The sequence below is a fragment of the Setaria italica genome, chromosome VI, assembly GCF_000263155.2.
Source record: "Setaria italica strain Yugu1 chromosome VI, Setaria_italica_v2.0, whole genome shotgun sequence".
NCBI lineage: Eukaryota > Viridiplantae > Streptophyta > Magnoliopsida > Poales > Poaceae > Setaria > Setaria italica.
Window position 1 is genome coordinate 7,736,460 of NC_028455.1, and position 13,444 is coordinate 7,749,903.

The following is a 13,444-nucleotide window of genomic DNA, read 5'->3' on the forward strand; positions in this document are numbered from 1 at the left end:
GCTATGGTCTTCCGATTGATTTCTATTCCCCGCTCGTGCACCATGAATCCTAAGAACTGTCCGGCGGACACGCCGAAGGCACATTTATTGGGGTTCATCTTCAGCCCATGTTTCTTGGTGCATTCCAGCACTCTTCGCAAATCGGCCAGATGCTCTTCGTGTCCTTTGGACTTGACTACGACGTCGTCGATGTAGATCTCTACCAGAATGCCCATGAGTTTGTGAAATATGTAGTTCATGGCTCTCTGATACGTAGCGCCAGCGTTCTTCAAGCCAAAAGTCATCACCACCCACTTGAATAAACCAAGGTGGCCCGGGCATCTGAAGGCCGTTTTGGGTATGTCCTCTTCGGCCATTAGTATTTGATTGTATCCAGCGTTTCCGTCCATAAAGCTAATAATCTTGTGTCCCGCGGCAGCGTCTATCAGCACATCGGCCGTTGGTATGGGGTACCCGTCCATCGGTGTGGCCTGATTAAGATTCCTGAAATCAACGCACACACGTAACTTTCCGTTCTTCTTGTACACTGGTACAATGTTGGAGATCCACTCGGCATAACGGCATTGCCGAATAAATTTCGCTTCGATTAGCCGAGTTATTTCGGCTTTTATGTCTTGTAGAATTTTAGGATTGCAGCGCCGTGCAGGCTGTTGGTACGGCCGATACCCTGGTTTTATGGGTAGCCGATGTTCAACAATAGATCGATCTAAACCGGGCATCTCATGATACTCCCAAGCAAAACAATCCTTAAATTCTCTTAACAAATCTGTCAATTTACATTTGTATTCTGGGTCTAAATTTGCACTAATATAAGTCGGCCTTGGTTTGGTACCATCGCCTAAGTCTATCATCTCTAATGAATCGGCCGACGTGAACCCGTGCCCTAGCTTCCCATCTTCTCGGGTGAACTGATCCATTTATTCTGAGTCTTCGGAGCCGACTGCTCGGATCGGCTGTAGGCCAAAATCGGACACCTTCAGGAAATCGGTATCCCATACTCTGCCGGATATGCACTTGACGGTTTCACAGCTCCACTGCTGCGTGTCGGCTGCCGCGATGCTGTATGCGGAATCAGCGTTGACTACCTCGATGTTGTCGCTGACCCATTGTACAAGACATTGATGCATCATCGATGGGATGCAGCAATTTGCGTGTATCCAGTCCCGACCGAGTAGCATGTTGTAGGATCCCTTGCCATTAATAATAAAGAAGGTAGTGGGGAGGGTCTTACTGCCGATGGTGAGGTCGACGCAGAGGGCGCCGCGAGCGGGAGACACGTTGCCCTCGAAGTCCTTGAGCATCATGTCCGTCTTGGTCAAGTCATCATCGCTTTTTCCAAGCTTCCGGAGCACGGCATATGGCATGATGTTGACTGCAGCTCCTCCGTCTACCATTAGTCTGGTGAGGGGGCGGCCGTTGACATGCCCTTTAAGGAACAATGCTTTCAGGTGTTGCCGTTTGTCATCCTCGGGCTTCTCGAACGTGGCTATCATTGGCTCCAAAGCCAACTGTGCAATCTGTTCTTCTATCGCCGACACATCCTGTCGATCGGCAGGAGTCATAAATTCCATCGGCAGTATGAAAACCATGCCAATATCGGCTGCCGATTCATCACCCGCCGATTCGTCGCCCCCTCTATCGTTTCTTTTGGGGCGCCATACCCGAGGCCTGCCTTCCTTCTTGTCCGTCGTGCTCTGTTGTTCCTCTTCCTGCTGTTCCCACTGGCGGAGACGTTAGATCCTTCGTTTTTGAGATTTGGTCAATCCGTCGGGACACCACCTGGGGTTTATTGGTTTGGTTCCTGACCTGGCGCGTTCCCACTCCGGCTCACGTCCTAAAGGGTTTTCGTCTGTCACCCGAGCCTCGGCCATCTCTTCAAGCCGACTGTGAACGTTGGCCCTATTTTTTGGCCGGTCATGTCGATCAAACCTGCCCCCCGGCCTGTCACGGCGTCTGTCTTCTGACCGGTCATATTGGTCACTTCTGCCCCCCAGCCGATCACGCACGGGAGGGCGCCGGTCGTCTTGGTCGCGCCAGTTCCTGCTGATCGGTTCTAGTCTTCCGTCTCTGGAGCGAGACCTGTTAAACGGCCGATTGCCACGATATGGGCCGTTGCATTCCGGGCAATTATCGGCCGAAGGTAGCCTGAGGTTGCTTTCCCAACAGTGGATGAAGAACGGGCACCTTCAGTGATCTTCGTGCCGCCGCATCGCTTCTTCCCGGGATCTTGAGCGTTCATGTTGACGCTGATATTTCTGGAGCAGGAACTGGGAAGTAATGCGTGGCTCTTCTGATTCGCCATCGCCGTCCACCATCCGCCGCTTTCCCTTGACGTCTTCAGGCGTTGCTTGATTTCTGGGGTCTACGGCACCACTCTTTTTAGCCGATTCGGACGTCAGCACCTTTGTTTGGAGCGAGTTCTTCCCCGTATCAACCATGTTGGTGGGGAAGGGGTGCTGGTCGATCTTCATCGGCTTGGCTGATTTTGTTGGCACTTCAAATTTAAGTCTGCCCTGCTCAATGGCCGACTGTATCTGCTGCCTGAAGATTTTGCACTCATTAGTATCATGGGACGTAGCGTTGTGCCACTTGCAATATTTCATCTTTTTTAGTTGTTCGGCAGAAGGTATTGTATGATATGGCGAGAGCTTGATCTGTCCTTCTTGGAGGAGAAGGTCGAAGATTTTATCGGCCTTCGTCGTGTCAAAACCGAACGCTTCTGGCTCCTTTTTGCCGAACGGGCATGATATTGGCTTCTTTCGCTTGACCCACTCCGCAAGACCGACCTCAGCATCTTCTTCGGCCTCCACCTCTTCCAGGAACGCCACCTTCTTCTGGAAGTTCCTCCGTGGATCGAAAGAACGTACCTCCTGTCCAGACAATCGGTGGACGATTTGGCTTAAGCTCTCGAACTCCTGTGAGGCGTATTTTTCTCTGATGTGGGGCAGGAGACCTTGAAAGGCTATATCAGCCAGCTGTGCGTCGTTTAGAGCCAAAGAGTAGCATTTGTTCCTGATTTCCCGAAACCTCTGTACATATGAGGATATCGGCTCGTCGCTTCTCTGCTTGAGGCTGGTCAAATCGGACAACTTCATCTCATGCACCCTGGCATAGAAGTATTTATGAAACTGTCTTTCCAAATCGGCCCATGTAATAATCGAGTTCGGCGGTAATGTCGTGAACCACTGGAAGGCCGACCCGGACAAGGATGATGAGAATAGTCGCACCCGTAGAGCATCTTGTGCAGCCGCTTCTCCGCATTGGATGATAAATCTATTCACGTGCTCCACGGTTGAAGTGTTATCCATCCCTGAGAACTTGGTGAAGTCAGGAACATTATACCGATGGGGAAACGGTAGTAGGTCGTATGTAGACGGGTATGGTGTCCTATAGGTGTAAGTTTATACCTTCGGCTTCAAGCCGAATTGTTCCTGAATCACTTCTGCAATACGTGCCGACCAATCCGGCTGTTGTTGGTAAACCGTCGGCTGAGGGATTGGCACGTGCTGGTATATCGGAGGTGGAATAGCCTGATGCTGAGTGAAAGTAGGTGGCATCTGAGTGAAAGCCGGCTGTGTATTCAGGGTCGGCTGTTTGAATGAGCCACTCGTTTCATCATATAGTACGAGCTCTGCTGTTTTGCTCATCTCTGGTGTGACAGGCTGGTATGGCGGCATGGTTGGTCGAGTGGCCACTTGGAAAGATGCCTGGAATTGGGGGCTTCCCTGACTGGCCGGTTGATCCTGAACGGCCGTAGCTGATGGTGCCCCCCAAGGCGTTGGGCTAACTGGAGGGAACGGCGCAGAGGTTAGCTGGATGGGGTGTGGCTGAAGGTGTTGTGTGCCACCATACCCCATAGGAACCGATGATGATGAAGCGCCAGAACCCCCAACAGGAAATTGGATCGGCTGAGAAGCCGAATTCAAATAAACATTGTTCGGTGGAATCGGCTGAGTACAAGCCGGTCCCTTGTATCCTTGAGGTACCCCGTTAGCGAAGGAGCTGACGACGGCATTGTACACCGTATTTGCAAGCACCGGGGATTGATCAATGAAGGCGTGGTAGACGGGCTGTTGGACCATCTCGGCCATCCTGTCCGAGTCCTCGGTGATTGTGATCTAGCGGGGAGTTGGAAACGGAGACTTTTTGATAGTTTCCCCGCTTCTGGAGCGACTGAAGGACTGCAGGCATGCCTTCCGGTAGAGTGTTGTCTGCTTCTCTAGCTCTTCCTTCTGGTCGTCCTTGAGATCTGCTTCCGTTACTTCGATGACGTTATCTTCGGAGATTTCAGCAGCTTTCGACATGGCGGCGGTTGTATTGGTCCCACTGGGCGTGCCAAAAGTGTGTTGGCGCTAGAAATCGATCAACCGAATCCCCAGCGTCTGACACACGACCCGGGAGAATCTGCTTAACTCCTGTTCGGGTGATTGCCCTGGTGCGGTTCGCGCGGCGTGCCAGCCAATCTGACCTGTTGATTGGCAAGGAAGAATACGTGTCAGGTCCGGAAGTCGCGATCGGCTAAATTTCCGATCTCGAGAGAGCTTATCAGCGAATCGGCCGATTTGCCGTAATAAAGAAATCGGCTATAAAGCAACCGATCACTGTAGCTGTGTAGACAAAAACTACTGGAGTAATCGACACAATGCTATAGTAACAACACTAGGAACAAATATAATCGGCTATATGTAAAATAAGTGAATTAAATAGCAGAATATAAAGAAAGCCGAAACTGCCGATTCCTAGCTGCATAACTGGTGATAAAACTAGAAAAACAGGTAAAACCTATGATTCTAGTAAATATCGATAACTAGTGAATAAATCTAAACGAAACGACAGTGATGCGCCCGAAGTTAAAGCTTAGAATTTACTCGGTAAACGGAACTTACGAGATCGGCCGGAGGTCAAGTTGATGCAGCCCCGCCAACCCGTACGAACTCGTGAAAAAGAAGAAAGTATTTGGCGAAGTCGCTTGCTTGAAAGTAAGTACGAGGAAATAGTAGTTTGTTGTATTGATTTGTTGATGATTACAGATCTACAAAGGTAGCTATTTATAGCCCCGTACAGACGACTCCTTATCTGACTAGAACTCTATCCCTAATTCAAACAGAAAACGAATATTTACAAGTACGATTCGTACAAGGTTGGTTATTATACGCTTCACGGGCTGATCTCCCCTTCATCCTTCTATTCCTTTCCAAGCCCATACCGGCCCAATTATTCCAACCTCCTAATCGGCCGATTCCTCATCGGCAAAAGGTAACTGATCGGGAACCTGGCGTGTCCGATCCGAACCCCAAGGGTTAAGCGAGGCAGAAGTCATCGGCCGATCCCGTACTGTAGCATTGGCCGATCTTGGACTGTAGCGCCGACCAACCGATCTCGAACTGTAGCGCCATTCGGCCGATTTCCAACTGTACTTTCCCATTTCCTCTTCTCCTGGCGCCGATTTCACTCGTGACGAAATCTGGCGTCAACAGAGACCATCTCAAATACGAACTACAAATCTTTTGGGAAGTCTCAAACAATGAAGCCGAGTACACAGCACTGCTACACGGCCTTCGTCTTGCAATCTCCCTCGGAATCAAAAGACTACTCGTATACGGCGACTCACTAGTCGTTATAAACCAGGTCAATGATGAATGGGATCGAAACAAGGACAACATGGACGCTTACTGCAAAGAATTCCGCAAACTGGAAAATAAGTTTTCAGGCTTGGAATTTCATCATGTCATCCGCAACAACAACGTAGCCGCTGACGTATTATCAAAAATGGGCTCGACTCGTGCAGAAGTTCCAGCAGGAATTTTTGTACACGAACTACATAAACCATCCATACTAGAACATGTTACACCACCAGTGGTCAAAACTACATAAGTTACTTGGGAAATCATGATGATAGAAGTCGACTGGAGGACACCCTTCATTGACTACATCAAAGACCATAAGTTACCATCTGATAAAAATCAAGCTGAGCAAGTTTCCCGATGAGGAAAAAACTACGTAGACAAGCTCTACAAGAAAAGTGCATCATCAGGGGTGCTCATGAAGTGTGTCACCCGAGAACATGGCCAAGAAATCATAGAAGAAATTCACAAAGAAATCTGTGGCAACCATGCATCTTCACGAAAAATAGTAGGCAAGGCTTTTCGAGTAGGCTTCTACTGGCCCATGGCGTTGGCAGATGCAAAACAATTGGTCCGAAAATGCCAAGGTTGTCAATTCTTCACTAAACAACAACACGTCCCTGCCTACAAACTAGTCACAATCCCTCCAACATGGTCTTTCTCTTCCTGGGGGCTAGACATGATAGGAGCACTGCCAACTGCGCCAGGAGGTTTCAACCGAGTACTCGTGGCCATCGACAAATTCACCAAATGGATCGAGGTCAAACCAGTCACTTGCCCCAAGGCAGACCGAGTCCTCGACTTCTTAGATGAAATCGTACACCGTTACGGTTTTCCAAACAGAATCATCACAGACCTGGGATCCAACTTCAACAACCATGACTTCTGGGAATACTGCGAGAATAGTGGAATTGATGTCTGCTACCGCCTTGCCACCGAAGCATTCGTACGCGTCGCGCACATGCTATAGAGCCATAGCTGGCCTCCTTACTGCCTTCCCTGGCCCATAAAGATCCAAGCCGCCACTGCCATCTCTTTCTTTCTCTCTACTGCAAGAACACAAGCCGCCTCGCGATCGATTCCTCGAACCTCGCTGCCTTCCAATCCACCCCCTCTGGTCCACAGCTCCACCAACCACCCAACTCCACTTCCGGCACCTCAATAGATACTCCTTTGATATCATCATGGACAAACATTGTAAAATTATTTTCTACCGAGATCATGGACAAGCGTTGCAGAAGGAACCGAGTATATAACAATCTCCATAGGAGCAAAGGTTGATTTATTGTTTTTAGTTAGTCTATATAAAAAAGAAGTAGAGGCTAGAGAGGCAATGAGGACCGCATGCCTATTCTTTTCTACTCTTTTCTTTTTTGAGAGGAGGGTATAGAAAGAAGAATAGAGATTAGAGTGGCGATGAGGACTGCATGCTATTCTGTTCTTCTCTTTTCCCTTTTTGAGAGGAGTGCATGCCCTGCGCTTCTTCTTTTGTGTGAGACCAACACAATCGGGACTACCAAGCTCGGATTTTAGCAATTAAGTACACGTGTCGGTCCTTGAACAAGCTGACCAGCGATGTCCGTGGCGCACCGTACGTCCAATGCTCAGCTCCCTTCCCTCCACCACCCATAAATACGTACCCAGCTGCAACTCGATCACCACACACACGCATCCCCCCTCAATCCATCAAAGAAACAAGCAAGGTCACACCTCGCTACCTCGCCACAACAATGGCCTCCAGGTCCTCCATCCTGCTTGCTGCGGCTGCGCTGGCAGCTCTGCTAGCCATCGGCTCATGTGGCTCCGCGCTCACCTTTAAGACCGGCCCCGGCTGCAGCGCCACCCGCCTGGTCCTCATCCCCAGCACCGCTATTTCCGAGGTGGAGGTAAAGGAGAAGGGCGCCAGCGACTTCTCGGAGCTGAAGGAAGGGCCGGCCGGCACCTGGACGCTTGAAAGCAAGGCACCTCTCAAGGGCCCCTTCTCCATTCGCTTCGCCGCTAAATCCGGTGGCTACCGTGTCGTCGACGACGCCATCCCCGCTAGCTTCAAGTCCGGCTCCAGCTACAAGACCAGCCTCCAGGTCTAAGCAACGGAACGTACCCGCACGCTTTGGAGTTGGATGGGAATTATATTGACCTCCAAATAATTTTTCGGGCCTGCATGCCAACATGCTAATATTTTCTTCTGTGGTTAGCTGATCGGCCACTCTTAGACTACGGTATAGGGCAAATGTTTAACTGCTGATGTCCATCCGCTCATGTACATTGTATGCATGCATCATGCGTGCATCGACTAGCGGTTCTGCCCATTGTTGAAATGTTTTTTTATCAAATCCTGTGATTCGATTAATCAAAGTGAAAAAAACAAAAAGAATTGTCTGTATTTCATCGATGATCGGCCTTATTGAGGATTTGCAAATCTAGAATTTGATGACTATTTGTAAAGAAAGAAAATCAATGGTCACGTAAAATCTTGCCATTTTGACCTATCATAGAATTTGAAACTAAATTTTGATGCTCCCCTGGCAGGCAGCAACGAAGATAGATTTGTGCAGCAATAGTATGCTGGTTTGGACCCAACAATTAGTTGCGAACCTTCACGTGAGATCCAGAAGGGGCTGCTAATTTAAAGATGACATCAACATTTTAAGCCTAGCAATTATTGTTTACTCTAAAGGAATCTCGATCAAAATCCTGGGAGGCCATGTCCCCTACTCCGCTTTGATTTACACTAAGCTCCGCCGGTGCCAACAATGGGAATAGAGTTGAGACATGGCAAAGAAAGGTAGGTGTACCATAGAAAAAGGGAGGCATGCTGTGGACTTCTCGGCACCGGAGGCAAATGCTAGGAAGATAGGTTGGACAGAAGACAATGAGGCTACAGATCAGTAGTAGTAGAATGGGATTGAAGACAATCCAACGATATGTTTGCGTGTAATAATGAGTGGGTGGTGGATCTTTGCTCTTGGAGTCCATTTGATGGTTAGGGGAATGGCAATGAAAAATCAATCAAGTTGACAATATATAAGGACAAAATAAAAGTCTTTTCTCTATATATCTTTCGCTGAAGAAAAAATTACAAACTCCATATTCTATGTTAGCCATGAAGATCACGAAATATCTCCATTTCTAAGATCCTATGGTATATGGTGTGCTAACCGTTGTGTGATCTTGGAGAAGTAAGGGTTGAAGGAGGTCATTGCACTGGACTGTTACCTAGGTGGCTAGGCCAGCTTTTTGTGCTTTTCCCATTAAATTAATATTTCCTTTTATATTCTACAAATATAAACATATTTTTCTTCAAATACTGAAATGTCACATTTCAGATATTCCTAGGAATCCAAAAGGGAGGGGGTGTTAGTATAAGGTACATGGCCATGTGCGGACATGGGAAGAATGATCGAAAAGATTTGTATTAAGACCCGATGTTTTTTCTTGTCCTTTTCTAATTAAAGTAATATTTCATTTTATATTCTACAAATATGATATGTACATCTTTATTTTTAAATGCCGTGATGTCACCCTTCATACTCGCAAAATCTAAGAGTTCCTAAAATTCAACAACAACGGAAGAGTGTGGTACTAGATACCTGGCAAAGACGTTGTCATACCACAATACTGCAATGAAGCTCCAAAATAAGCTGGTCCGACGAACATATGATTGAGCCACACCCGTTTATCGTACCTCTACTGTAAAGTTGAGAGGTTGTTGGCTATCGCTTGGTTATCCAAGACATATAAGACTGTCCCTAAGGAACATCAAAATGTTTTTTGGAAGTCATATATTCCTGTTTCGTAAACAAGAGCGACAAGATGCCGCGTCCATGAGCCCCCGAGCGCCGTCGCGCCGCCAGCGCGACACTCAGCTCGCCCCGTCCGCTGCAGCATCGCTGCTCCAGCGGAATGACGGCGAGAGCGCCATAGCTGGCGGGGCGCTGTCAGAGGCCGTGATGGGGGATGCTTCGCCTACCCCATCAACACCGTCGGAGTGGCCGGAGTTCTACGGCGGACGGAGATGCTCTGCGCCACCGAGAGTACAATCGGCAGACCCTTTGGTTGGGCAGCGGTGCCTTCCGTCCGGCTCCAAGTTCTAGCCTCTTGCAGATGAGCTAAGCTCTGTCGAAGAGCAAAACCAGAGCTCATGGCCCGAGGAACGAATGCCGGCCGACGGTTTCTTCAGGGATGCACTGGCGGACGACTACTCCGTTGAGGACATTCTCACGGTGGAGGATCATCTCGAGGAGGCGGTGGAACCGACCCCTAAGGTACGTTCAGTGTCTTGTGGCGCAGATATGAGCAGCAGTTTGCGAGCAAGCCGGAGGGTCGATGCGGTGGCTCGTCGGAGATTTTCAACAAAGCCATGGCGCGGCCCTTTGCCGAAGCCGAGGTTGTGCCGTTATATAATTCGGGGATGCCTTCGCCAGGGCCCGGGTCGCGACATCGAGGAAGCATCTCGCTGGATCCGGCGGCGGTGAACTAACACTTCAAAGAATGGCGGCGGTGCCCCTGTCGTCTCAACCTCCGGCGATCGTCGGCGTCAAGGAGAGGCGGGAGCTTTTGAATTTCAAATCGGGAAGACAGGAGCCGCGAGATCCCGGAGCATGCTGTCGACCGACTGGGAAAACTGTCCCTGGGCTGGGCCGTACCATTCTAATAAGCAATAATAGAGGAAAAACGGGCCGGTTTAACTTTTTCACAGGATTGTGCCGTTCTTTTTCTAACGCAGGACGGCCGCGAGCTAGGGTTCTGGAAATCGAAGCGTCTTCCTCGAGTGCGCCATCGCTGAGCGACGCTTCGTGTGCACCGCCCAATCATCCCTCACTAGCGCCGATGCAAGGAGTTGGGGCCGGAACGGGGAGCTGGAGGCCGGAGCTCTGAACCTGGTGCCGCCATGGAGCGCGCTGGAGCTGGTGGCCGCCATGGCCGCGGCTCCGACGGCCCCAGACTTGGCCGCGGCCGTGGCTCTGGCCACAGCGGCGGCGAAGATTACTACGAGGAAGAAGATGGCTACTACGGCGGGGGCGACTTCCATGGAACCGAGCATGGCTTCGCCCCTGGCTACGGCGACTACTACGACAGTGGCCGTGGGCGGGGCTGGCCCAGGCGGGGGTTTCGGCCCCGCGGCACTCGGGGCTTCGCCGCCCGTCGTGGTGGTCGCACGGGCCGCCCCGGTCGTGGAGCAGCTCCTGGACGCGCGGCTGCTGGCAGGCATGGTCCTGCACTGGAGGGTAGGAGCGCCCCAGCCGGCAGGGAAGCGCCAAAGGCAGCACCTATTCTGCCGTCAGGTGTTGATGGAGGACACCCTGATCCAGCCTTATTTGCACCTTATGCCGGTTCGAGGTCCACGGAGCTTGACAAGGCAGTGGGTGAAGGAGAGGTTGATGTAGCTCGAAATGGTGGAAAAGCGAAGACCAGTAGGTGTTCTTTGAAGGGCCATGCGGCTGCAGACTGCAAGACGGAGATATACTGCGATATCTGCGATGGGCACGAGCATGTTAACCATCGTTGTCCCGTGCTTAACCATCGTTTATATGCATAACTCTAATTTTCTTAACAACTTACATGATGATTTTTATAGCACAACTTGTATTATATACATAACTTGTAAGCATAATATTACCATAATTTTTACTATTGTATTATATACACAACTTGTAAGCATAACATTTATCATAATTTTTACTGGAGTGTTGTTAAACAATTTATGCATGTATGTTATATACATAAAGGATATTTAGTTGAGTACAAAATTGTGTTACAAAATTGGATGAAAAAAGGAAAAGAAAAAAAAGACACACACGGGCAGCCAACAGGTGCGCGTGTAGTTCGAGGGCATGTGGGCGGTGGGCCCTGGCCCGCAGCTCCCATCGTGCGTTAGGAACAGCGGCAACGTGCGTGGGTCAAATCATTATTCCTACGCGCCGATACCTAGGAAGAAGGACTCCAAAACTGCGCTCGTCAAAGTCATTGGTGGCAGACTTAGCCTTGATCAAGTTGTTGTGCAGCTGCAAAGGTTAGTGCCTGGGAAGTGGAAGTGGGAACCAGAGGAACGAGATGATGGATCTTTTGTTGTTGCCTTTCTGTCTAAAGCCGGGCTGCAAAGGTCTATTGCTTATGAAGATACGGATGTTTGGGAGAATGGAGTTTCCACCAGTGTTCGTCTGCAATTTGAGTAGCATGTCAAGGAGGAAGGTTTTTTGTTACAAAAGTGTGGGTTTATGTCACCAGGATCAGCAAGAAGCTTACACCCCGTTTGGATGTCTGAATTAAAGCTCGGAATTGATAACTGGAACCGGGACAAACGAATTATGCTATTTGGATGCTTATAGAATTGAGAATTGGTATTGGGAACCAATACCGTGAAATCCAACCGCAACTAAAACAACCCTCCGTCAAAACCAAGCTGAACCCCTCCGTATTGGAAAGAATTGGTTTGTTCTTCTCCTTCATCACCCAAACTCCGCAACAGACAAGCACCGCAGCTGGAACTCCACCCTCGACCTCCATCACTGGAGGTTCTCCGCCACCGGAGATTCCTCCTTCCTCACCGCTGCAGCCACATCCTCTTCTTCCTTGCGCTGAGTGCCCCCTCATCTTCCTCACAGCTGTGTCCCCTCATCTTCTGCGCGGCCATCGACCCTCATCTTCATCCTTAGAGCCAGCGTCCCCTCCGCCTCTTCCTGACTTGCCGCGGCCGCATATGCTTCTTCGTTCGGCGCCTCATTGGGAAGCGACCGCCGGCAGTGGGGGCATATGCCACTCATCGAAGCAGCGGCTGGCAGTGGGGGCCGCGCTTCCCCTGCCTCCCTCCGTGATGAACCACACCGCCCCACCGCCGGTGACCTACGCCACGCCTCTCTTGCCTCCCTCTGTGATGAGCAACGCCGCCCCACCGCTGACGACCTCTGTCGCTCTACTTTCTCCCTCCCTTCATGGATCTGGGCACGGACGGACGAGGAGCAGGGACTGGTTGTTGGGCGCCGTTGCCGGCAATGGAAGGAGGAGCGACAAGGGGCTAGGCACGGGGAAGAAGATGAGCCAATGCCAAATTTCTAGTGATGCACATCCAAACACAAATTGGTATATGCCGTCTCCTTGAATTCCATCTGTGATTTCATCTACATCTAAACAATAGCTTTGGTATTGTGACCCATTTCCAAAACCTCTCTGATTTGGTATTGAGACCAATTCAATACCAAGCCTCACAATATCGACATCCAAACGGAGCCTTAGGGAATTCTTGAAACCTTTGGGCGATTGGTTCCATGCTTGGTTCCACCCAAACAGTGGATATGAAGACGACACGCAAGAACAACTTTGATAGAATTCTTGTTGTTGTTTTAGACTGCAAGTTAATCCCAACACAGCTAGATACAGTTATCGGAGCCCATTACTTTGAACTAAAGTTCACAGTTGAGCGCCTGGGTTTTGATGAGAATGGTGACAAGGTGGAGATGGACTTTAGTCATGGTGAGGACAAAGGAAATGGAGACATGGATAAGGACAATGTGCATGAGGATCAAGATGCAGCTAGAGATCCTAAGAGGTCTAGATGTGATGACATGATCATGGAGGACATGACCAATTCCTCTAAGGACAATGGGGCTGCAAACAAACAATCCTTGGAGGGTGATGCAAACATTCATGCAGTCGAGTGCGGTGTACCTTCGGAGGATGAAATTCAGCGCCTAGCGAATGAAATTATTGATGGGGCAGTGATGAAAACATTGGACTTTTGTTGTGACAAAGTGCTTGCTGAGAGTGACAAGGACTTGATGGATGGGGCATTGGAAGATGTTCTATCTGAGGAGGAGGAGGAT

At 49.7% G+C, this 13,444-nt stretch overlaps 2 protein-coding genes across 2 annotated transcripts; both read left to right on the forward strand.

Annotated features, from left to right (window-relative positions):
- The first annotated feature begins 7,297 nt into the window (after window positions 1-7,297).
- Window positions 7,298-7,927, forward strand: LOC101757478 (pollen allergen Phl p 2). Its single transcript, XM_004972969.1, has one exon. The coding sequence runs from the start codon at window positions 7,355-7,357 to the stop codon at window positions 7,709-7,711; it is 357 nt and encodes a 118-aa protein (XP_004973026.1). The 5' UTR covers window positions 7,298-7,354; the 3' UTR covers window positions 7,712-7,927.
- Window positions 7,928-10,515: 2,588 nt separating this feature from the next.
- Window positions 10,516-11,163, forward strand: LOC101757758 (glycine-rich protein DOT1). Its single transcript, XM_004974450.1, has one exon. It carries the CDS (start codon window positions 10,516-10,518, stop codon window positions 11,161-11,163), a length of 648 nt encoding a protein of 215 aa, XP_004974507.1.
- Window positions 11,164-13,444: the final 2,281 nt, after the last annotated feature.